The 26,379-nt window shown below is 35.8% G+C and overlaps 1 protein-coding gene across 1 annotated transcript in view; it reads right to left on the minus strand.

Moving 5' to 3' along the window:
- Positions 1–8,008: 8,008 nt before the first annotated feature.
- Positions 8,009–26,379, minus strand: part of RPAP3 (RNA polymerase II associated protein 3) — a 29,207-nt gene continuing 10,836 nt past the window's right edge. The window contains exons 7-17 of the mRNA XM_010997474.3: positions 26,293–26,363; positions 24,991–25,116; positions 23,809–23,936; positions 20,616–20,737; positions 19,202–19,272; positions 18,983–19,084; positions 14,167–14,402; positions 12,958–13,144; positions 12,035–12,132; positions 11,479–11,579; positions 8,009–8,483 (exon numbers count right to left, since the gene is read on the minus strand). Coding sequence (XP_010995776.2) covers positions 8,398–8,483; positions 11,479–11,579; positions 12,035–12,132; positions 12,958–13,144; positions 14,167–14,402; positions 18,983–19,084; positions 19,202–19,272; positions 20,616–20,737; positions 23,809–23,936; positions 24,991–25,116; positions 26,293–26,363 — 1,328 coding nt within the window. The 3' untranslated portion in view covers positions 8,009–8,397. The remainder of the gene's footprint in view (positions 8,484–11,478; positions 11,580–12,034; positions 12,133–12,957; positions 13,145–14,166; positions 14,403–18,982; positions 19,085–19,201; positions 19,273–20,615; positions 20,738–23,808; positions 23,937–24,990; positions 25,117–26,292; positions 26,364–26,379) is intronic.

Raw genomic sequence — 26,379 nt, forward strand, 5'->3', positions numbered from 1 at the left:
ATATTCAGTTATTCCAGGGAGAATAAATAGCAAATCACTAAATTTTATTACTTAAATGGACTCCATAAAGTAAATATCAAAACAATTTATTGATGATGGAACTGGGAGGCAGTAAATGTAGAAGAGAAACAGGTATGTCTGGATGTGGTAGTTAAAACAGGCAAGTATCAGATACAGACTCAGCCATTTCCCACCAAACACATGCACGCATATACTACGCGCCTCCCCTCTTTCGGTCCCAAGGAAGGACAGACATTTCTGCACACTTCTTAATGACAGCATTTTTGTGACGTCCTCTCCTCTTCAAAGTCCAGTCTGATATTTATTTTAGATGCAGGTCCCATGCACTAATGTACTGAGGGGAGGAAGAATTCCCTCACATGCACCCTAAAGGTCCCTAGCAAGACCTTGTGAAACTGGAAAAGGGAGCCCTGCTTGGTCTAGGAAGGGGGACCTTCGGACACAGTCACGGCCAGGCACTGACTTCAGGATGTGCTCCTTTCTGGACACTGTCCCAGTGACCTCACAGCCTCCCTGCATGACCACACACTCCCAGGCATGTCGGGCAACTAAGGTCAGATCGGTGGATTCAATGGCTCATAACAAGGCCCAAATAAACACAAATGTCCTTTCCTGTGCACCAACTACCCAAGCCAACAACCACGTGACAGCACTGAGGAGGCCTCTAGGATCAGTCTGTTGGTTGACTGACCAAAGAACAATCTTGGCCACACTCCCTCCTTTCACCATATCATCCTCCCAGGTTTCCATATTGGACAACACGATCTAAGATTATACTGTCACCTCTGCTGGACACACTGGCAGGAGACTTCTATGGATTCTGAAAAGCCAATGTCTTGCTAAAGCATCAAAATTCACTTTTATTGTAAAGATGTTCAACATCACTAATTTTTAGGGAAATGAAAATCAAAACCACAATGAGATATCACCTCACATTTATGAGAATGGCTGTTATCAAAAAGGCAAGAAATAATAAGTATTGGAGAGGATGTGGAGAAAAGGGAGCCCTCAGACACTGTTGGTGGGAATGTAAATTTTTGCAGCCACTATGGAGAACAGTATGGAGGTTCCTCAAAAAATTAAAAATAGAACTACCCTATGATCCAGTAATTCCCCTCCTGGATATTTATCTGAAAAAAAAATGAAAACATTAATTCAAAAAGATATATGCACCTCTCTATGTTCATTGCAGCATAATTTATAACAGCCAAGATATGGAAACAACCTAAATGCCCATCACTTAGGTTTTTGGATGAATGGATAAAGATGATGTGGTTTATATACACAGTGGAATATTACTCAGTCATAAAAAGGATGAAATCTTGCCATTTACAACAACATGGATGGACTTTGCTGATATTAGGCTAAATGAATTATGTTAGGTGGAGGAAGACAAATAGTTATGATTTCACTCATATGTGGAATACAGAAACAAATTTTAAAAATAAATGAATGACCCAAACCAAATAAAAACAAATACCTAGATACAGAGAACAGAGTAGTAGTTACCAGAGCGGAAGGAAGGTGGGGCAGAGCAAAATGGGTAAAAGGGATCAACTGTATAGTGACAGATAAAAACTGAAGTTTTGGTGGTGAGCACACTGTAGTGTATATAGAAGTAGAAGTTGTACACATGAAACTTACATCATGTTATAAACCAATATTACCTCCACAAACAAAAACTAAATTTAAAAATAAGAAAATAAAATTCCTTTTCATTTCGATTCCCATAGGTATGCTTTCTGCCATGCACGTGCTATTTTCTGAAAGTCCGGTGGGTGGCAGTAACACCAAAGAACGCCAGCTGCCAGGCTGCCTCTCCCCATCCTGCCTTTGTGTCATCAGGAAGATCGCTCAGCAGTGACTGCAGCGTAGAAAGAAGGGGATGAGTGTCTAAGTCAGACTAACTTCTGTTTGGCTCCCAGCTTCACAAGACAGCCTATCTCTCTGAGCCTGTTTTTAGGATTAAGGGAGATGATAAATGCAAAGCCCTGGAACAGCACCCAGCGCACAACAGAGTGCGTACAAATGGTAGCTAGGGTTTCATTAAGCCTGTTTGAACTGTCATGACCAATAAAAGAGTTCATAAGACACAAAATTCCTATTCCCTTTCCACACTCATTTAGTATTCAAAAAATAAATGTTTGGAGAGTAGGTGCTCTCTGAACACAATCCTGTAAAAGAATTGCAATAAACCCCGTGGGGGATGAAAAGGTCCTGAATGTTCAGGCAAGTGTTTTGAGCCAAACTTAAAAGGCTCAGCGTCTGGGTTCTTCATCTGAATCTGTAGTGCTTGGTTTCATTCATTCATTTATTCAGCACACATTTATAAACTTCCTCTTATGAGCCAAGTAATGTGCTGTGGAAAGCAATCTCTTGAAAACACATTGCGTGTTTACATCCCACTGATACGCAGACAAATTCTAGTTCCCATTGAATCCACACTCGATGGTTTGTGGCATGAAAGTTGACCCAGTAAAGTCTACATCATGACTGGACTCCATGAGAGGAGACCTGATAGAGGTTTCTGGAACCAGTACCGACTTCTGAGTTACATCCCGATTCGCATGCCTTTGGGCAAGTAATTTAACCTGAGTTGCCCTAAATATCTCACTGGACCGTTTCAAGGGTCAAATAGAACCAACTGAGTGTGAAGAAAACTATACAACACAGAGCATATTGTTGTGATGAAAACGCTATCTTCTGTTATGGTCCTGATTCTTTAGGACAAAATTCCAGATTTTGTCTAAACAGTACTGCAAATTCCATTCTGCTGCACGATCAGTGGAATGACTGACTCATCTACCCTCATGCGTTCCCACTACTCTGGCTACACAAATGACTGTTTGTTTTTAAATTCTCCTTTTGTAAAATCAGATTAATTTGGAATCATTTTTGCCTGGTGTTCGTGGACAATTCACAGCAGTGACTGGAGCCCCACCAGCCTTCCATTCGGGGTGCATTTACCCAGCGCCTGCTCTGTGCCCTGCTCTCTGCAAACCAGCCTCCATCCTGAGACAGGAAGCAACTGCAGTCAAAGGCTCATTAGTGAGAGACAACCAGACAGGGGTTGGAAGAGCGTTTGATGTGTTTCAGAAACTTATGAGCAGTTGAGAAGCTTTTATGATTGATGACATTTTTACATACTCTTCAATAGTTCTTATTTCTATCCCCAACCTTTATTAATCTGCTCATTTTATCCCGATTTCATCTGCCCCACACCACCCAAGGGATGGCCCTGGTTTTAATGAAAGCACATTTTCCCCCACCATTAGCCTTAGGTCTTCATCAATGTGTTCAAGTTGATGGTTTTAAATGTCAGTCTGTAAAGCAAGCAGTAAGAAGTAAATTAAACTAGATTGCTAGAACTCAGACATACCTTCCCCATTTACACTAATCCCCAAAGAGATATTTAACAAAAGGATTCTAATGAGGCCTAAACATTTAGCTTTATCCATGTCAGTTGCATGCCTATTTGTTCCCTTTGACTTTTTTTCTCTGACCTCTCCAGCTGATATTTCAAAAACATGAAGTTTAAATGCTGCAGTATCATTATATAAAATATAAAATCCTGCAGGAGACACAGCAAACGGCAAGTCCACTACTGTTTTTCCTGCAGCCTCTCCTGAGTGAACAGGACTGGGTTTTGCTGTGCCATTAGGGAGCTGCTGTCACACCGGTTCCCAACTTGTCATTTTGCTTTCTGTCTGCAACTTGCAGCCATTAGAATGTCGTCACCTCTCTTCCACCCACCCAGATCCCCCCGTCCCTCTAGGCCTGAGCAGACCCCATCTCCTCCACACAACCTTCCCTGTCTGCTCCCCACATCTGTAGCTCCAGAATCACCCATCAAACCCCTCCACCGAGCCTTTCATCACTCTCGGTCCCGCTGTCAACGTGGCACCAGTCACCACAATAGCACAGCACTGAGTCCATCAGCCAGAAGAGGAAATTGACCGTCTCCCACCTCCCATGTGTCCAGCTGGCTGGTTGTGATCAGAGAAGTCAACACAAACTGAGGGAGTGTCGTCTTCTTAGATAAGCTGCCCACAGTCCTGGGTCCTGGGATAGAAAGGGCCCAGGAGAACAAAGAGGCCCAGGCCCTCTGCTGGCCCGCTGCACTGTTAACCACAGTCCCCATGAGAGTTGCGTCCAGTGGGGCATACATGGCAGATGAACATTTATTAACTACAGCTACTCAGGGGCTGTTTCCTTAATTTTAAACTCCGCAGTAAGCATCAGCTAATGAAGGCTTCCAGAGACTTGAGGTGCTCAAATAGGACAGCCATCTTCAGAGGAGGGGTGTAAGGAATTCTGACTCCTCGCCACTACCAGGTTAGAATTAGAAGAGCACACGGCCTGCTATATAAAAGTAAAAGATGTCACTCATCTTGTTAAATGCCTTAGACTTGATGGGCTGATGTTAGGGCTGAGTTAAGGTGAAGCTATCCATCCTCATGCTTCAAGGGGAAATTGATGATTCTCATCTGCTTCCCCAACTAGGCTCTGAGATCCTTGAAGACAGAGGCTGTGGCTTTCATTTTTGAATTTTTTATCATCTAGCATAGTGCCTGGTATACAGTTCCTGAATTTGATATTAAAGCCATAAATCAAAGACCTTTGTCAAACTGTGTGATCCAATATTTAGTTCAAAAGAAGCCCATCCCTGCCCCACTAGGAGCAAGTTGTCCTGAAGGTTATGTGCAGGGGTGACAGGACAACATGGAAGGCAGATTCAGCTGGTGGAGGCATGCAGGTGGATCAAGTCCCATAGCGAGGGACTCCTCGGGGTCACTGCCATCCTCCAGGTATGAGGTGTGACACTGCAGGGGCAAAGTTCACTGGACTTTTTGGGCAAAGGGGTTAGGGAAAAAGACATAGGGGTCAAAAATAATGCTAAGGTTTGAGTTTGTGTCCAAACCAACAATGGCCCCATTGAAACAGGGAAGTCATGAGAGATGGCGAGAATGGGGCTGCTGGAGTGTGAGGGTGACGAGCTATTAAAATGCTGAGTTCTACAAATATATAAATACTCATGTATGACTGAAAAACTGTGCTGTACACCAGAAACTGATACAACATTGTAAACTGACTATAACTCAATTAAAAAAAAAATGCTGGGTTCTAGCCAGCAACAGCACACCAAGGAGTTAAGGCTACGGAGTGGCCGGCGGGGAAAAAGACTAGCACTTGGGGAAAAGGACAGCAACCATGGGAGTTGGTGGTGGAAGCTCTCTGAGCAGCCAGCTCTTAGGGGAGAGGTGAAGGCTAAGGACTTGACATGGAAGACATAAAAATGAAAAGGAGAAAAAGAGGGAACCAAGAGAGCAAAATGTCTCCAAGACCAAGCTATTCAACCAGGTCAAATGCTATTGGGGGTGGGTGGGGAACTGAGGGAAAAATCACTGGCTTCACCACCATGTAGCCACAGATGACTGCTAGAAGTAAGAGACAGAGAGGACGGTGGCAGGGTCAAAGGATCATTCCTCTAAGAGGGAAATCTGGTCTTGCTTACAGTCAATGGAGGAGCCACAGAAGATGGAGAATATTAGGATGTAAAGTGACAGGAAAGATGGAAGGATGTGGGTTCTGAGGCCAGGCTGAGCTCTCACTCTCAGGAAAGGAGGTGGACCAGGCAAGAGAGTAAACAATCTCTTCAGGTCTAGTTCCAGTAACCCTGACCTACAAAATGAAAATAAATACCAGACAGATGAAGCTCTAAAAATGCACAGGCTATATGTGCAGTATATTGTGTATATGTATTTTCATGCAGTGTATTGTATATGTGCAGTCAAATTGTAACAATTCTACCTAATAAAACTGAAAACTGAAAACAAAGCAGACTTTCAGTTGATCGGAAATTTGATACTTAACATGTAAGGATTGAGCATCCAAAACTTCCGGTGTTGCAAAGGAAGAGATGCTTGCTAAACACCCATACAATTCAGTTGTGTGGACTGAAAAAAGAGAGCCAAATTTACCCATAAATTAACAAAGCTTAAGCCTCAGGGACTCTCACTTGCAACTCTTAAAAATGTGGGTGTTACTCAGGATTCTGTCCTAGTCACCCTTTCCTCTTATTTCTACACATCTCAGGTAATCTCAACCAATCCTGAGGCTCTACTATCAAAATGCTTCTAATTCAAACTCAAATTACCAGCCCGAATCTACTTAGATGACCCAATGGATCAGAATCCAAGAGATCCAAAATTGAAGTTTTCCATCTCTCACCCATCCCAACAAACCTTCTACCTTCACATTTGCATCACCTGCTGTGGTCTGTTTCAGTGAATGGAACCACTGCCCTAAGGGAATAAATCTGGGCATGGTCCTTAACACTTTTCTTCTGCTTCTCAACTTGGCCACCACCTCCAATGTCTAGTCCACAGGATCAGCAGGTTGCACAAATCAGGAAGCACTAGTTTATGTTCCAGAGGTGCCATTCACATAGGCTACAATGTGGATGCGTGCTCGTTGGAGGTAAGCCCTGAACGTGGTGACCCTGAATCCGTGGCCAAGTCTTGCCTAGCTTACTTCCTGAGTATTTCTCCACTCTGGTCACTTCTCTCCATCCTTGGCTAGCACTCTGTTTCAGGATACCATAATCTCTTGCCTCAATTTCCCTAATTCCAGTGTCCCATGCAACTGTTCTTCCCACAGTAGTCCAAAGTAAGCTTTATAAAATGCAAACCTAACGGTCAGGCTTCTATATAAACCATCACTAGATCCCAGGACCCTCAGGAAAAAGTCTTAACGTCCTTCCTCTATGATTCTGACCCTGCTTTCTCTCCCCCAGCTTTGTTTCTTACCACCATCCAGCTCACTCCATGCTCCAAAGTAGTTTCTCAAAACATAGCTTGTATTTTGCATCTGCTGTTTCCCATGATCCCTTGGTGTTACCTGTCATAGCATTTATCACACTGCATCTGTTTATCTGTACCTCCCAATGCATTTTAGACTTTATGAAGGCAGAATCCACATTTACTTTGATCATAGTTGGTATTTCCAGTGCCTACCAGTGCCTGGCATTATACGTACACTCAACAAATATTTGTTACACTGAACAATGAATGAATCAAACAAAATTTTCACTAACATTAAAATTTTTAATGTTACTTTAAACAGAACACTGATAAAGATCAAACATTAAGGAAGAATTGTAAAAAGGTAAACTGAGCTTTGGTACTGTGTTCAGAAATGCCTTCTGTTAACACAGATAATAGATCTGCTGGCTGGGAGTAAAATCTTTCTTAAATGCATTAACACAAATTATGAAATGGTGAGAACTTGGGTATACTCTTATCAATTTACTGAACTCAGTGCAAATTAAAAAAGGACAGGGAGGAAGCTAATAATACATGGCAGGTATGGTGCTTCTATCAAGAGTGCAAAAAAAGTTATGATTTAAATGTTGCTATCAAGTTAGATACTATTACCAGTGAAGAACTAGATTTCTAGAAAGAAATCACTTGGAAAAGTTCTGCTTCTGTGACTTTATGTTAATTATATCACTATTATTATTAATAAAATAACCAAGAACCATGTAACAGGCACTGTATTAAATGCTTACATGAATTAGCACACTTAACCTTTCCAAGACCCTTTGAGGTGGGTATTTAATATAATTCTAATTTTAAGTAAGAGGAAGTTGAAGTTTACAGAAGTTGAGCAATGTGTCCAGAGGCACAAGCAAGTTAAAGTACAGCAGATATATATATACTCAGGTCGTTTGATACAAAATTACTCTATTTACCACTGTGTTATTTTGCAGTAAGGTAACAACGTGACATTTCCTAAACACTGTACTTTATTCCAACAAATTATAGGAAGTCATCATTGTAATAATAACAATAGTAACTTGATATGTACTTATATATGGCCCTGTCCCAAACACAAAAATGTCTCATTCCTTTTATCTTCACAATCTTCCCATGAGGTAGAAACAATTAGTATACCCATTCTACAGATCAGGAAACCAAAGCAGTGATACAAATATAACTTTATTTGTATGCTAATGAAGCAACCTTATCAATATGGTTATAAAAATTCATGAAAATATAAAAATAATGTAACTTATGGGGCATTAAAGAATGTATCTAAACTTAACATTTAAAATGACTTACAGAATAAAACACTGATCTTTACAAGCATACTTCATAATTTGTATTTTTATTTTCAGAAAAGGACTTATAAATAGTTCACTTAAGTATATTTCTCACTAGTTAAATCACAATTCACTTTACAGTTAACTTATATCCAAAGACAGTCCTTTTCCTATATGATTTCATTTTCTTAAAAAGCAAAACAACACTATTTTCATAGAAAAAAAACTTAACATATGAAAGTCAAAGACAATAATTTCAGTAAAAATGGAAATCAACCACCATATCTTTTCTTGAGTTCTTCAACAGAATTATCATTCAATCCTGATTTGTCTATATGATTGAATAACACATGTGCAACTGAAAAAGAAAAAAATTCATTTTAACCCCTATTTTTAAAAACTAAGTAAAACAAAAATTAAAGGGAGTAATCAAATCTGTTAACACGTTGACCCCCCACTGTGGCTTGGGTGCCCCTGAGAAAACACAACTGTTACCCAGACTCGGGTGATATCGCAATCAGCGTGCTAAATACTTTTTACACTGTAAAGCAATCATTAGGATTATTTACCAATTCTAATTTAGATATTTAAAAAGCCAACCTGAGAACAGAAAGTTATACAACAATCCAATGATGTTTCTTACCAGAATATTTTGCTTTAGCAGTAAGAAAATGTCCCCTACATCCACAAGAACATTAACTTTGCAGATTAAACATGATTCATTGTGCACTACCTTTAAGATTTTTGTCCTATGTAACAAGTGTAGTTTTATTTATGTAATATTTCAATGAACTGTTTTCCAAACTTAAATCATTTTATTTTATTTATTTATATTTGGTGGGGGGAGGTAATTAGGTTTACTTAGTTATTATTCTTAGTGGAGGTACCAGGGATTGAACCCAGGACCTTGTGCATGCTAAGCATGCACTCTACCATTTAGCTATACTCTCCTCCCCTAAATTATTTTATTTTAAAAGAAAATTTTACATCACTACTATAAATTGAAAGTTAGCAATATCCACAAAATCATGTTTGATAGGTGAGGTACACATTTTTATAATATGTAATAAAATACGTAATTATCAAAAGTTAAAAAAAGATTTGCCCGTGAGTCATTTAAAATCTTTATCTTTCATACTACTGAATGGTCTACATTCAACACTTTGGAAAACACTGTTACAGTTCATCTGTTCCTCAACATTAAAATTAGCTACCAGTTGTTAACAATAATGGCAATAATAAAAGACAACAGCAGCTCCTATTTACTGAATACGTAGTTACATGCCAGGAACCATTCTTGCTTCCCATGTTTAACTTAGCAGACAGTGGTGACCCAACCAAGACAGAACTGTTGGCAGGCCAGTGGGCAGGACCAACTCACACTCTTTGAGTAACCTGAAATTATCACAGCACAGTGGCAGGAAGTCCATTCAATCAGTGCACTTACACTAAGAGGTTATTATTACTAAGCACTGTTCTACGCCCTGAGGCCTAAAGAACAAGGCAAAGTTCCTGCTGTTAGGGAGCTTTCATTCTATCAGGGAGAGAGAAATAATAAACAAATACATAAAATATTGTCAACGAGTTACATATTAGGAAGAAAACTACTGCAGGGTAAGAAGACAGAGGGAGAAAAGGGAGGGGAGGTGGGCAGTTACTCTGACTAGGCCAGGGGAGGAAAGGTGTCTCTGAGTGGACACTATTAGGTGGAAAGAGGAAGAGGCAGGGGGAGGACATGTGGGAGGATATTCCAGGCTAAGGGAACAGTCAAACGCAAGACCCCTGAGGCTACAATGAGATTAGCAGTTTTTTATATTAAAAAAACACACAAAGTCAGTGCGATGGGGCAGAATAACTGAAAAAAGTAATAGAAGATGAGATCAGAAGAGTAGTAAGAAAGACAGGGGGAGGGTATAGCTCAGTGGTAGAGTACATGCTTAGCATGTGCAAGGTCCTGGGTTCAATCCCCAGTACCTCTATTAAAAAAAAATAAAATAAATCTAATTACCTCCTCTGCCTAGGAAAAAAAAAACCAAAACAAAAACAAACAAACAAAAAAGAAAGTAGTATTTTCAGGGAATTTCAGGGACTGTTTCTGATTAAAGACAAAGCAGAAACTTCTTCTGGTTTAATCCTATTAAGAATCTCTCTAAATTACAGATCCACTTCCCTAAGTATAACAAAGAGTGTTTTTCTTAATGATTCAGACTCAGTGTCACCACTAAAAACAGAAGAAACAGGAGCCCAAAGTATACTTAGTCCAGAAGGTATCTGAAAATCATATACTGAGCTGTTGCTATTTTTAAAACTAAAAAACTGGTATGCCTGCATTCTAATGATTTTTCTTTTCTTCCTAAAACTAGAGTATAGCCTAAAACTCTGAGTACAGCTGACCTTTGTATAACACGGGTTTGAACCCCACAGACTCACTTACAGCAGGTATTTTTCAATAGTAAAAGCTGCTACATGATCCATGGTTGGCTGAATCCGTGGATGCGGAACCTCGTGTACGAGGACTGACTGTAAAATTGTACATGGACTTTCGACTGTGCGAAGGGTTGGCACCCCTAACCCCCACATTGTTCAAAGATCAACTATAATGGAAGTTTCTCCAAAGTTTGATTTTACTTAAATTAGGGTTCCCCAAAATTGACATTTTATGCCAAAGATTGTGATGTAGAATTAAGTAAAGGATCTAATTCTTCAGGCTCATCACCTGCCTTTCTTTACCCCCTAACTCTACAATCCAGCCACATGGCACTCCTTTTAATTTTCTGAGCTCAATTTGCTCTCTTGCCTCTGCACATACCCTCTTCATCTAACTCCTGCACTTTTTTGAGAATTCAGCTTAAATCAAACAAACTCAAGGAAATCAGCTCTTAAAGAATGGAGGACACCTTCCATGCACCCACGCCCAGTTACATGCGCCTGTGGCAGGGACTCTGTATATGTCCACCATTCCAGGAACTCAACCGTTACACCATGACCGCACTTTCAAGTAGAAGAGCCCAGATCATAAGCCTAGACTGCCTCAGTTTAAATTCTGGGTCTGACTTCCTACCTATGTAACCTTGGTCAGGTTCCTTAGCTCTGTGTGCCTGAGTTTCCTCCTTTGTAAAGGAAAATGGCAATGATACCTATACCTCACAATGCTACTGTCAGGATAAAACTGTTTAACTTTACTTAATTTAATTATAATTCAATTTAATTAGCTTAATTATAATTATTTAAACTTAACTGTGTGTACCTTGTACATAATTAACATTCAATAAATATTTGCTATCATTTGTTGAATAAATAAAGGAACACACAAGAATAAAAAGATATAAAAAAACTTTCTTCACAAAACTTACTTTTTTTCTCAGGTTCTGACATAAACATCACTGCCATATCAAACCTTTTTAGTTCAGAAAGTTTTTGTAAGATTTCAAAAATTAGTGATGGCTTTTCCTTCCTGAAATAATCCAAATAAAAACAAGTGATCAATTAAAAGTAGCTCATTTAATTATTTACTAAAATAAGGTTTCTATGTAAGGTCTTCATTTATCACTTTCCCCTATACACTGTCTATATTTTAAGGGCTCAAATGAAGGGTTTTGTAAGTCCACTGAAAAAATTAAATCATTCTTAAATGTGAGGAATGGCAAACAGATGTTATTAACCTTCTATGATACTTTTCACTTCCATACTCTTTCTCTAAAAAAAACTTCTAAGTCCTTTTCCTCCTGATCATTTCACCTTTTATTGTTTGTAATTGTCATTTCTTTACAACTTCAGCAACAGTAAACTTTACTAGAGAGCCAATTTTTCTATATAAGAGGTATTAATATGACAGCAAAAAGAATAGATCTCCCAAATCACTAGAAATAGCTGAGCATTACAATATGAAGTATAACTAAACTTACTTACTCAATGTAAAAGTCATGCAGAATTTTAATGATTTGGTTGAATACATGTGGATCTAGATTTTTCTGAAACAACTTGGGATACAAGGATGGCTCAATTTGCTTGGGAAAAATAGAGAGAGTTAGAAAATTAAACTATGGCACTATTCCAAAATCACAAATTATTTATATAATAATTCTTAGGTGACTATTGTAAAGAATAACTACTATGCACTAGTACTTAAATAATAATAATGGAGTCACACTGAAATGTAACTCTGATTGAAGAATGGAAGTTAGAGGCACCATAAGATAATTGCTCTGTTCAAGTCAGAGGAAAGTCTCATGGAGAGATGTATACCACCCAAGAGAAACAGACAACGTGAAAGAGCCCTTAAGGAGCAATAAAAAGAATTAGAGAGTTTAAAAATAGAATGATATAATATATTTGGAAACATTATATACTGCATAATTATAAGAGATTGTTACTGTAAGTACACTTGAAATAGACAATGCTAAAAAATCCATTATTTGGTAAATTTCATATGATTTGATTCTTTTTCTTGAGCAAATAAAAGCTCATTTTCAGAAGAATGACTGACTAAATATTGCAAGCATTGCTTTGCACACAGAAGGCACTCAGTGTATTTTAGCTTCTTTCCTCATCCTGAAGGGATGAATAATTAAGTTTAGGTCATAATATTTGAAATTAGATTAAATTCTGTTTTCTAATAACTTAACACAGAACCTATTTCCAAAGGGTCCCATATTGCAAATATTTAAAGTGGTCTGATCAAAGAGATATATGTATCAGGCAAGGGATAAGAGAAGGGCATTGTCTACAATCATTTTATACAAAAAACAAATACGACACTAGAATTATATAGTGACAAAAGAAGTTCTTTGATTTTTTACTTACAATAGAACTACTAGCTTCCTCCCTCTTACCTTCAAATACTGATATAGCATATCTGGAGAATTTTTCAGTTGTCTGAAATCAGATTCAAGCTGAAATGAGTTTGCAGGAACTGGAGGAATAACAGTCCTGATAAACTGAGCAGGTGTTTTGTCTACTTCTACAGAAATCTTCTCACTGTAAGACTGACATACATCCTTTTTCAAATTGACTTGAGGTCTGAAATATTTTAGAGGCATCAAATAATCAAAAAAGAACCACAAATAGTCAAAGTTTATATAAGGAAACATCAATAGAGACTTTTTTAATTTCTGACTTTATTAATACTATATAGTCTATTTATACTCTGCAAGTAGTAAATTCTTTCAGCTGATAATATATGTGTATTTTTGGCAAGACAGACTGCCCTTTCACAAATTTTCACAGGCTAGCTATGTAATGACTATTCTCATCAGTTGGGCTAACAGCCTGGCCACCTTTTGAGAAACAATTTCTATATACTGCGTTATGACCTCACATTTATTCACAACACAGCCTTCCACTCTGAATTATCTGAATTACCAGTTTCAAGAAAGATGTTCCAAGAAGGAAGAAATGCTTCCTCCTTTAAAAAAAAAAATTGCCTATTTAAAAGAGTTTTCCTACAATCTATATACTATCACTCTAAACAGAACTACTAAAATTCAAAGCTAAAAAAACCCTTTTAATGGGACTGTTGAGTAGCAATGCAAGAATATAGGAATAAAGTTTCAATACCCCAAAGTAAACAATTAATCCATATCTTTCATATTCTCATCATTAGGGAAATGCATGACTATTTTTTAAATTCCAAACAAAATTTTAAAAGCCCACAAATAATCTTAGTATTAACAGCTAGAAAAATGATAATGCCTAAATTCTACACTGTTCATGTAACTTCCTTTTAAAAAACTAAACATTCTCATTCACTAAGTGAAACATATTTACCGGAGTTCTGGAAAAGAAAATGCATTAAATCAATTTGTTCAAGATACTTGCTCTTGTCATCTCTAAATCCCTAACTATGGTAAAGGATTAGTGATCATTCCTTCAGCAAAATCCCTTATGGCTAAGTAAAAAGAAAGGGAAAAAAAACTAGAATGTGAAGCTGGATTGTTCAATTACAGTGATAAGAACAAACTAGAAGTCTCATCAGTAATACCAATTTTCTAATGGAATTATTACCATTCTAGATGATTATGAAAAAGACGATTTCTACTTACTCCAGAGCTGAAGTATCACTGATTTCTTCTATTTTCAATACTTTTGCTTTTGGAGTATCACTTGTGGGCACGAGGTCCTCTTGGCTGGAGCCCTTCTTACTGGCAGCGCCTGCAGCTGCTAGTACGTTTGCTCCACTAACAGGAGTGCGCTCTGGAGCAGCAGCAGTGCTATCCGGCCCATCGATAGTCTGTATCAAATTACCAGTTTCTTCAATAATAACCTTCTTGAGTGGTTTCTAAAACAATTAAAATCAATTCTTTACATCAACATACAAATGTTTCCAATTTTCAGGTCACAAATTAAAAGGTTACAGTGTTCTTACAGCCAACATCCCAGTATAAGTAAATTCAATTTGGAGTCATACTGCCTGAGAATACAAAGAATAAGAAGATTCATGGCACCTGTCCTAAGTAGGTCTAAATGGGGGAAAGAAGATGCATAGATAAATAATTACAAGGCAATGGGATACACTATAAAAGATGAAGGCACAAAATGCTTAAAGAACACAGAGGAAACAAGATAAAAAAATGACAGCAGGGGAGCTTCACTGAAGAGGTCACAGGAGTGGCAGTGTGGAAGGGTACAGCACCGCCAGAGGAAAGATGTAAAGTCCAGTGGGGCGGGTGCAAAGGGAAGAGTAATGGAGACAAGGCCTGAAAGACTGCTGACAGCTTACAAAGGGACTTGTGTGCCATGTCAAGGCGTTTGGAGTTTATCCTAGAGGCAATAAAGCCAAGAGAAAACATGACCAAACTGACAGCAGTATCGTGGGCTAACTGAAGGCAAGCAGAACAAGGCCAGACAATAACCAGCATTCTGTATGAAAGAGACTAACATTAAAACCTAAGTGTATCCTCCACATATCTAGCAGCTGGATAAAACCAGCCCGGGATTAAAGATTCGCCAAATAATATTCACAAAGTTGGTAACTAGTTGACCATAATAATGGTTTTTAATTTAATAAAATAGCATTCACTATTTATTTCAAATCATTACAGGTGTCAAACATTTTCAATTTCTTCCTAAGTTTACATGTCATACATACTCTTTTATTTTTAATAAGAAACTTCCTTCAGTATACTCTTAAGTGTTCATTCCAACTATACAGCTAAATTTTATATCAAAAAGTTGTAAATATTAAAAATTTTGACCTATATACTAAACTCAATGTTAAAACCACATATTCTATTAGCATAGCTAAGATAAGACCTAATGGTGACAACTAAGTGTTACTGGATGAATGCAAATAAAAAAGCTATTAAAAATTTGTTAACAGAATCTTGTTAGCAGTTCTATCTTAAAGGATAACCATGTTAAGCTAACTTTCGCTTTGCTGAGAAATATTACCAGTAATAGTTTTCTATCAAGACATTGACCAAGAACAGACATGTGTTAGTGTTAAAAAAAAAAATAGTGTTATAGAATATAAAAAAAACTATAATTACTGAATTATATCAATGCAGTCCCATTTAAAACCAAATCCTTTCTTTGACAACAGATGTGTAAACATGATCCTAAGTAATGAACTTCCTAACAGATGACCTCTGTTAAGGGTAGACCAGAGGGTACTGAGAGCTGCTCAATGCTACTGATAGTGGCTGGGAGGGATGGGGAATGACTGCACACTGGTAACAGGAGTAAAACACAAAAGATACCACTACAGAAAGATGTAAGAAAATATGAAAGGATCAATTCATCTCTTCCTTTAAATTAAGATTTTGAAGCATAACATTTTATTTAGCTCTCTATTATGACCATTTCAAGAAAAAGAAAAGAGAAATAATAAACAAAAAGAATATGAAAAGGAATATATATGTGTATAAATGAACCACTCTGCTGTACAACAGAAATTAACACTGTAAATCAACTATACTTCAGTAAAAATAAACACAGAATAAACAGAAAGGGAGAAAGAGAAGGAGAAGGATCAAGTAAAAAGGCGAAATTTTGATACGGGAAAACAGGAAAATGAAAATAAATAATACAAAATAAAATATTTTAGCAGAGACTAAGAGATCAGGAAAAACTTCCAGGTACTACCACCCTATCTGGGAAACCCAGGCCCCAGCCGATCTCCATTACTGCTCTCCTGTACTCTTTCTAGAGAAGATCCCCCTGGGCTGCCAGTCCTTGAACATGGGATATAGGCCTAGCCTCTCACTTGAATAAAGGAACCCCAGGACTTTCTCTCAACTTCCTGGGCCTCCCTTTATGTCCTGGCCACTTTCGTCAGTGACTAGGTGGTCTCACGTATATGTGGCTGAAAAGGAAATTAACATTTTTTTCACCTGAAACTGTCTTAGCATTAATGGACATCATTTCCTTTCATCCCAACTAACCTGGAAGTTATTCTCAATTTAAGTAGAAAAAGTAAGAATCACACAGGGATTAGCTGACTTGCCTAAGATTTTAAAGTTTATGAAGTGGGGTTCAAACCGACTCTTAAACGCATCATACCAAACTGCAGCTTCTGTTTTTTTTAAATAATGTCCACTTTTTTAAAATGGAGACCTATTACAAAAATAAACAGCAATTTTTTCCCCTTCCCACTAGGACAGCGATTTTGTTTATGTTGGATCAGTTTCAAAATGGATCTCTTAACTGATGGAGGTGTTTTATTTTGTTTTGAGATCCAGCCACAAAAGATTCAAAGTTATGCTGCATTTTCACAGCTATTAACATAAGTTGATTTTTAAAGTGAGGGAGATGAGAATCCCACAGACTTATAAAAGCTGTTTCAGGTGTACTGGCCATGGGATGTTATTATATAAGCAGACATCTGACCTACGACATGGCAATGTCTTTATAATTATGAACAGCGAAGTCTGACAAACGCTTTTTTTTTAACTTTTGAATTAACTTTTGTTACAAAGTTTTACAAAGACATAAAAGTTTAAAATCACACTGAATTAAACATTTAATTACCTTTATTGTAAAGAACAGAGTAACAGAAAATGAATATGATGTAAAAGAATGAATATAATGTACGAAAGCAACTAGATTTATGCCTGGCACGTGAAACAAGCGCTGTCTCAGAAAAGCTCCGGAATAAAGTCAGAATAAGAACCCTAGACAAGTACTAAACTAAGAATTCCTCTATCTGCTACTAACTTGAAATACAAACTTCGCAAAACACTTTTAACACTTTCTTTCCCTCACCTCCTTCTTTTCTAAAAAGAGAATAAAAATACCTGCCCTGATTTCCTTCTAAAATTGTTATTTTTCTCAAAGCATCATCCAGGGGTAACAGTTACTTCCGGGGGCAGGGAGAGGATCATGATCAGGGAGGGGCACTCAGGGAGATATTCTGGAGGCTGATACTTTTCAATTTTTCTGACTGGGTTGGTGGTTTCATGCGTGTTCACTTCATAATTATTCTTTAAATCTTAATTTGTCTTGTGTACTTTTCTGTATATATTTTATTTTTCATAATTTCTATATATAGTACTATGTAAATGTTAGAAACTACTACTGAGTCACATTATATATTTATTTGCCTTAAATAATTCAATTTTAAGGTTCCAGCATAAAACTGCTGAATTTTACCAGCTACTCTTTCTGTTCCAATACTACTGGAAAAAGCTGACTTTGCCGGACTTAATGACAAACAGTATGCATACCAAAACCAGCGTGCAGTGTATACTCTTTTAAGGACAGTTTTGCCTGTACAGGCATACCTCACAGATACTGCAGGTTCGGTTACAGACCACCACAATAAAGTGAATATCGCAATAAAGCAAGTCATAAATTTTTTGGTTTCCCAGTAAATATAAAAGTTATGTTTTAAAAAAAGTTATGTTTACACTATACTGTTTTCTATTAAGTGTGCAATAGCATTCTTAAAAAAAATACATACCTTAATTAAAAAATACTTTATTGCAAAAAAAGGCTAACCATCTTCTGAACCTTTAGCAAGTTATAATCTTTTCTGCAATACTAACAAAGATCACTGACTACAGATCACTATAACGAATGATATTAATGAAGAAGTTTGAAATATTGTGAGAATTAGCAAAATGTGACACAAAGACACTAAGTAAGCAAATGCTATTGGAAAAATGGTGCCAACAGACTTTCTCAACACAGAGTTGCCACAAATCTTTGATCTATAAAAAACGCAGTACCTGCGAAGCACAATAAAACAAGGAATGCCTGTACCAGATTTTTGCAAAAGTGCTAATTTTAGATCAACCTAACCCAACACAGGATATCTCAAATAAAAATAGTAACAGAAATAAAAAATATTTGATTACTACAAAATGCAAAACTATTTCAAATTCCTTTAAAATCAGAAAATATATAGAAATATTTATAGTGTTAAATTAAGTCACTTTAAAAAGTAATCCCAGAACTCTGAACAGCTCAATTTTCCCCAATTTTATTACGTCAGTATTCCTAAGAAATATTTTTTAAAGATTCTAAAAATGGCCCTAGGAAGAAATTTCAACATTTCTTTTAAGAGTTTATCAATTCAACAGTTTGTTTCCAACTCTTTTTTTAATTTTTTTATTGGTTGATTTACAGTGTTAATTTCAGGTGTACAACAAAGCAATTCAGTTATACATATATATACCTATGTATATATAAACACACATAAATTTTCAGATTCTTTTCTGTTATTGCTTATTACAAGATGATGAATACAGTTTCCTGTGCTATACAGCAGGCCCTTGTTGTTCATCTATTTTATATAAAGTAGCATGTATCTGTTCATTCCAAACTCCTAATTTATCCCTCGCTCCAGTTTGTTTCCAACTCTTAATACTGATATTAAAACAACAAGGAAAAAAATTAAAGAAAAAGGGCTTTACTTACAGTTGACCCAAGATGAGATGGATTATCAGTGGGTTTTATCACGTTTTGCCTTTGAGTAGAATCAAGAAAGACATCATCCCAGTGTCCTTTCTCAATTAATTCCTTGAAAATAAATTGGTAATCATGATTATCAAAATATTCTCAAGTTAACTATGCAACAAATAAATGTGTTTATGTTTCAGAAAGCAAGACCATATTTTGGTGGAAAGAATACATTACCTTTTTAATTTTGGAAAGTTCAGTTACTGCTTGCTTATTTCCAGGTTCCAGAAGTAAAACAGTTTCAAAATCTAAAATGAATTAAGAAATATACTAGTGAAAATACTTTTTGGAGTTCAAGACATGTTATATTTAGTTAGTAACCCCATATTCATCTCAAGAAGTTTTACTCAGGATGCTAGGGAACGGGTGAACAGTAACAAGAACTAACATTTACCGAGTGCTATTTTAGTTGCTTTATATGAATTCCCATGTAACCCTCACTACAACTCCACTTCACAGATGATACAACTGAGGCCTAGAGGTCATCTAACTTACCAAAACTCACACTGTTAACAAACGACAGCGCAATTCAACAAATGTAAGATAGAATCTAAGAGAATTCCATTTAAAGAAATATTATTCAACCTTAAAAAGGAATCAAATTCTGATATATGCTACAACATGGATGACCCTTAGAGACATTATGCTAAATGAAATAAGCCAGACACAAAAGGACAACTACTGTGTAATTCTTCTTATATGAAGGCACCCCAAACAGGCAGATTCAGAGACAAAAGGAAGAATGCTGGTTACCAGGGGCTGGAGGGAAGGGGGAATAGAGTGTTACTGTCAAATGGGGAGTGTTCAGAACAGAATGATGAAAAAGTTCTGGAGATGTATAGTGGTGACGGTTCACAACAGTGTGAATGTACTCAAGGCCACTGAACTGTACACTTAAACATGAGTTGAAAGAGTAAATTTTATGTTATGACTATTCTACCATAATAAAAAAAAAAATGCATGGTCTACAGCTGAAGCCAGATTTAAACTGTCAGATTTAAAAGAACACATCAAAAAACAAAGGCTGAAAATCAATTATGTAAGTATTAAAGTCAAGAAGTTAGAAAATAGGCAAATTAAACCAAAAGACAGTTGAAGGAAGGAAATAAAGGTAGAAATAAATAAAAAGAAAAAACACAAGAGAAATAATCTGGTTCTTCAAAATGACTAATAAAATAAATACTTAAAAGATCATGAAAAAATAACGATAACCAGTAAGAAAAAGGGGGGGGGGCATCACTACAGATCTTACACTAGCCTCCATCTCCTTGTTGCTGATTCTCCTCCTTTTCTTTTCATTCTTGCCTTTTTCTTGCTTTTTCCTTTCTCACCTATAATTCAAATTTTTCAATAATTTTGATTGGCAATTGGCCAGATTATACTATATACTATTAAAAGATAATCAGGCCCACTTTGGAAGTTGCATTCCTTCAGATCTGCAAACTCATTCATAACCTAAACTGTGAAAGAAAACATACATCTCTAAGTTCTGTATCCTTGAACTGTGGGAAGGCTATGCAAATCTCTGCTTCTATGACTTGGGAGTCTCAACAGGATAAGGGAGTGCCGCTTGTTACAAAAATAGTCGTACCTTGTTTGGCCTCATTTAACTTTCCCAAAAATGTTCTTGCAGTTCCTCTTCTGGCAAAAGCTTTAGAATATGAGCCATCTAATAAAATAGCTTGTGTGCAGTCTTTTTCAGCCTCTTCATACCTATGAAACATGACAACATTCCCAAGTAGAAAAACACAGCTTACAGAACTTCATATAAACTGAGGTTCTAAATTTAAAAACATGCATAAAATTTCAATTACCAACTCCCAAATCTGTGTTTGAGGGTAAAAGATCTATTTTTTTAATTTTTCATTCTCATCAAATCTTGGAGTCATCTGGTAAGGAGGGAGAAGGTATCAGATTAAAGGAAAGTCAGGAATGAGTCTGCTGGTAGGACGGAGTCAATGATGATGAGACATGAGTAGCGCGGACAAAAGCACACCACTGCTGACAGCGTGCCTGTCCTTTACCTCTCACTGCGTACAGGCACTACACTAACACTTACCTCTGGCATTAACTTTCCAACCAAACTTCATTGATACTTACCCATAGTATACATCACTTAAGGAAAACAACACACACAAAACCCAGAATTCACTATATATGTGAGAGCGTATCTTCTGATACTTCTCATACATTCTACTCAGCCATGCAACTAATGATCAATTCAGCCTAACTGGGTATTGCTTTACGAAAACAAAAAGCTAAGAATATCTAAAAAAACAAAGAACAGGAAAAAAAGTGAGATCCTCATATATATTACAATGACATTAATGAATTATTGTGAATTTATTTGGCAAATAATGGTATTGTGGTTATGGATGAAATATCCTTTAGGAATGAGATACCATAATACTCATGATATGCTTTACAGTAATTCAAGGGAAACAAAAGCTGAAACAAATATGACCAAAAAAGGTATATGGCTTGTGAAAACTAGATGATCTGGTACATAGAGTTTATTATGTTACTTTCATAAAAGTTTGAAAAGTTTCATAATGAAAAGAATTTACTTCATTTTTCAGTGAGAGGGAAAGATTACGTTTGTGTGTGTGCATGTCCATGACACAAAAAATTTATTTTTTGCTTGTCTGATTATACCATTCTCCCATCAAGATACTGCATGGCTCCCACACTTCTCAGGATAAAGTCAAGCTCCTCTGCAGAGCACAAAGTCAGGGGCCTGCCTGACTCTCCAGCCTTATATCTGCCATCATATGGACCACCTGCCCTTCCCAGGAGGCACCATGAAAGTTCCCACTCCCGTGCCTTTGAACCTGCACTGGGACACTCGACTTGTTTTTTCACCTTACTAACTCATACAACCCCTTTAGATCTTGGTTCAATTTAAACTCCTGTTTGAAAAGTTGCACCTTCCCTTGTTCCTCATCTAGTCTACAATATCTAACAGCAGTCACCACGTAGTAAACTTCTGATATTAACTGTGAATCAAAAAGACACAGTAGAAAAAGATACAAAAAAGAGTCATATAGTTCTTTAAATTTAAAATATACTGTTAACTTGTTATAATACATTTATGGCATTATCAAATAAAGCAATAAGACTAACAATAAATTAGCGCTCTCATAAATGTGGATATAATTATTCTTGGCATTAGTCAAACCTAAAAATCTAGGCCTTACAATTTTAAATCATATACAATTCTTAAATAGCAAAATGCAAAATTTTCATAAGTTAGCAAGATATGCAATGATTTTACCCTGGCTAATCAAAATAATTCATCTTTACTGTTTCTGCTAGCTTCAATGAGGTTAAATATAAACCAAAATTTACTTCTATGACAGGGGTTCTGAGCCTGAGATCCTTTGAGAGATCTGAAAACTTGAATGGGAGAAATATTGTATCCTTATTTTCATTAACTTTCAATGAAATGTAGCTTTCCTTTCAATTATAACTGCAGGTAACAAACCATAGTACCTACGACTTTGTTAGCAATAAAAATTACAGATATTTTCATATCACATTACATTTGTTACAGGTATCTTTGAGATATCACAACTATTTCAGATATACAGTAGTAATTTAACCCGCATTTTATCTGCATGTGATCACAGCATCCCTGTTTATAGACACTCCTATGTCACAGCTGGTCAACTACCAGGCACCTCTGCACCTAGCAGCCACTCAGATGTCAGAGTGAAGCCATATATTATCACACTGGTAACATAATCATCTGTGCTGCTTTCTGGGCATTCTCTATCCACACTTACTGACTGATTAGTATATGAAAGATTTGTCAAAGAACATCCCAAATTCTAGTGGCTTTATTCAAACTTTCACAATAATATTTCTTTAAAAAAATGTCTAACTTGCCTGTTTTTTAAATGTAATTTCTCATTTTGCAGAGTGAATTTTTAAAAGTAAATATACCAGTATACCACAAATTTTAATATTTCTAAAACTGTATTTCAGTATAGCTGGTATCCTCTGTAATCCTAAATGTGTAATTATGCATTTAAACATACTATCTTGAGAAAGGTACACCACGCAGCCAAAGCAGTCTCTGGCACCAAAAAAGTTTAGAATCCCTACCTGTAATAGTTATAGGATTTTTTAATTCTGTTACTAGTGTGTAAATAATTATATAACAATAGATAAAAAGAAATGTAAGAGACAGTTTCTGTCATCAGATATTATCCTGCTGATTATCCAGCTTGGAGCCCTTGAGTCCATCCAGAAATATGTGGTTAGTATCACAGGACCAAGCTGTAGCTGTATACGTAATCAAACAGCAGTTTTAATGACAGTAACTCCCTTTTGTTATATAGGTATACACTTCCACATAAGATTCTGCCCAAAGGGTTCTGGGGTTAAAAATAATTTTCAAATCACTAATTCAGAATAACATAAAGCAATTAAAGAGGTGTTAAACTGTGTAATGCCAGGCCGTTAAAAGTGGAAAAATATTAACAATAGTTAACATCTACTGAATATGTACGACACATAACACACACACACACACAATCTCTCTCTAACTTTAATGCTTAAGAATAAATGAATTAGGAGGTGGGTAAAGGTCCATGGTAGAGCACATGCTTAACATGCAGAAGGTCCTTGGTTCAATCCCAGTACCACCATTTAAAAAAATAAAAATAAATAAGTAAACAAAGAGAAATGAATTAAATTCAAACTCACCCTTTAGCTACAATGCCAATTTATGGTAAATTTCATTTTCATTCTGAAAAGAATTGAAAGTAACCAATACTTACTTCTGAATCTTCAGATACGCCATTGCTCTGTTAGCTGGAAGAAGGGCATAAGCACCATCTGCTGCCATCCCTCGAGTATAGCATTCAATTGCTCTTTCATATTTCCCCTCTTTGAAAAATGCATTCCCCTATCATTTTGGAAAGAAGTATGGATAAGAATTTTAAAATATGCAAAAACATTAGTTGAATTCAAAGCTGAAGAAACACTGCAAATACACTCATCAATATTGTATCAGTAATTAAAGTATGTTTTAATTGTTAAAAATCCATGATACAAGGGAAGGGAAATAGATCAGTGGTAAAGCACATGCTAAGCATGCATGAGGTCCTGGGTTCCATCCCCATACCTCCAACCAAAAAAAAAAATTCATGATACATGTTTTAGAATCTGTTAGTTTGGGTTGTTTCTTATAATGATGTTCTCCTTTCAGTACTCAAAAAAAAAAGTATACTACTATATTACTTTGCAGCATTAACCGTTTTACTAATTAAAGATTGGACAAAGCTTAAATTTAAAAAAACATTTTAATAAATATAGGCCCAAATATTACACTCTTTAGTTATATTAGAATCCATACAAAAGAATTTCATAACTCAAATAATTTTTGTGAAAGAACAGAGTACCAGACCATATAACTCCTTCTTTAGTAACATTAAAATGCCTAAACATAAGATAAATTAAACTGTATTAGAATGTATACTAGATTTCATTGTAGCATTTATTTATAATCAGAGTCAGATATAATTCAATCAATAATCATTCCGTAAATATTTATTAGGAATCCTCTGTGGGTCCATGAAAGGCTATAAATATGTTAAATTCCAGCCCAAGACTTCTAAAGAAATATTGATCAGAAATAGTCCAGTGTGAACTAATGAAAAGTAAATAAGAACAAATTATAATTTATTTCTGTGTTAAATTTATAACTAACTATATGTAAATATATCAAAATGTTCAAAAATTGTTTCTTAAACGTCAATACATTTTTTAAATTATGTATTAAGTCATCAATTACTCAAAGTTTTAATTAGTAGGCACCAAAGGTTTTAGTATATTTAATTTTAGTTCCTACTAAAGAAAAAGTTTAATATAACATTAGGAAAGAAAAAACTGAAACACAAAAAACTACAATTAATCTCAGCAAAACATATATATTATATGCTGGAATCCTTCTGGATTACCCGATCTTTCTCTGAAATGGCCTGTTGTTTATTCTGTTGTTCTTCAATTTGTTTTTTCTCTCCCTCAGTTGTCTTAATCACTGTGTCAGCTTCCTTCGGATATGAGTTTTCTTTGGAAGTTAAAGCCTAGGAGACAGAGCAGTCAGCTAAAATAAAACAAGTAATGCAAAATGCATATATATTTGACTTTAAAATAATAAATTATTCAAATATATTAGAATTCCTGCCACATTTCAAATAATTAAAATAATACTATTTACTCTAATTCAAAGTCTTTCTACTTATTAAAATAAAAAGCAAAAAAAAAGTAATGTGTATCTTATTCCAATTAAAATAATTAGTATTCATAAAGATAGTTGTTCATTTATTTATTCAACAAATATTTACTGAATTTCTACACTGTTCTAGGAATGATTTTCAAAAATAAAGTAATTGAGACCACATCACCAAAGCTCTCAAATTTAATATTCATCATTATTTGACATAGGACAAAACACAAAAATATACAATATAGTTCACAATTATTATCAAGTTGATATATTTACCAACAGATTTTATGTGCAATAAGTAATGGCAATATTTAAAAGCAGATTTTCCCTAATTGTCACTTTTTCCTCAAAGTTTCAACAGATGGCAAAATAATTATAATTCTGATTCAACAGCAAAGTGAAAGGAATGTGTAACTGTTCAATATCATTTGACAGCAAATTTCACATTTAATATCTACTTTTTTTACTGTTAAAACAAATCAGCATTTTTGTGCCATATAAACCATAAAGATAGAGCATGTTTAAAAAACTACAAAATCAAAGAAATAAGCAAAAATTTGGTACAAAAATTACAGCACAAGCCAAAAAAGAAAAACCAGTGGGTTAAAGAAAAAATAATTCTGTCATCTGGGAAAAAGTAAAGCAACTGTGGTACTAAAGATCTCAGACAACTTTTTAGATAATGAATAATTAAGAATTTTTAATATCACTATACCACCTCTAGCTTATAAATGTGTTTAGTAAAAAACTTTATAGCATAAAGAATTAAAATTAGAAAAAAAATCTATATTACATAATATACAGTACAAAGTCTATGCAAAAACCTTTATCAAATAAAGGTAATAAATTGGGAGAGAGGGTATAGCTCAGTGGCACAGTGCGTGCTTAACACGCATGTGGTCCTGTGTTCAATCCCCAGTACCTCCATTAAAATAAATAAATAAACCTAATTACCTTTCCCCTCAAAAAAAAAAAAAAAAAAAAAACACCAAAGTAACAAATAACGCACTTAATTTAAATAACTACAATTTACCTGATTAATTTTCCTTAGCTCATTTGTAGCTTCAAAGTTATCTGGTTCCAGTTCTAACACTTTTTCATAATCTGAGTAAAAGAGAAG

Source organism: Camelus dromedarius, chromosome 11 (assembly GCF_036321535.1).
Source record: "Camelus dromedarius isolate mCamDro1 chromosome 11, mCamDro1.pat, whole genome shotgun sequence".
Classification (NCBI taxonomy): Eukaryota; Metazoa; Chordata; class Mammalia; order Artiodactyla; family Camelidae; genus Camelus; species Camelus dromedarius.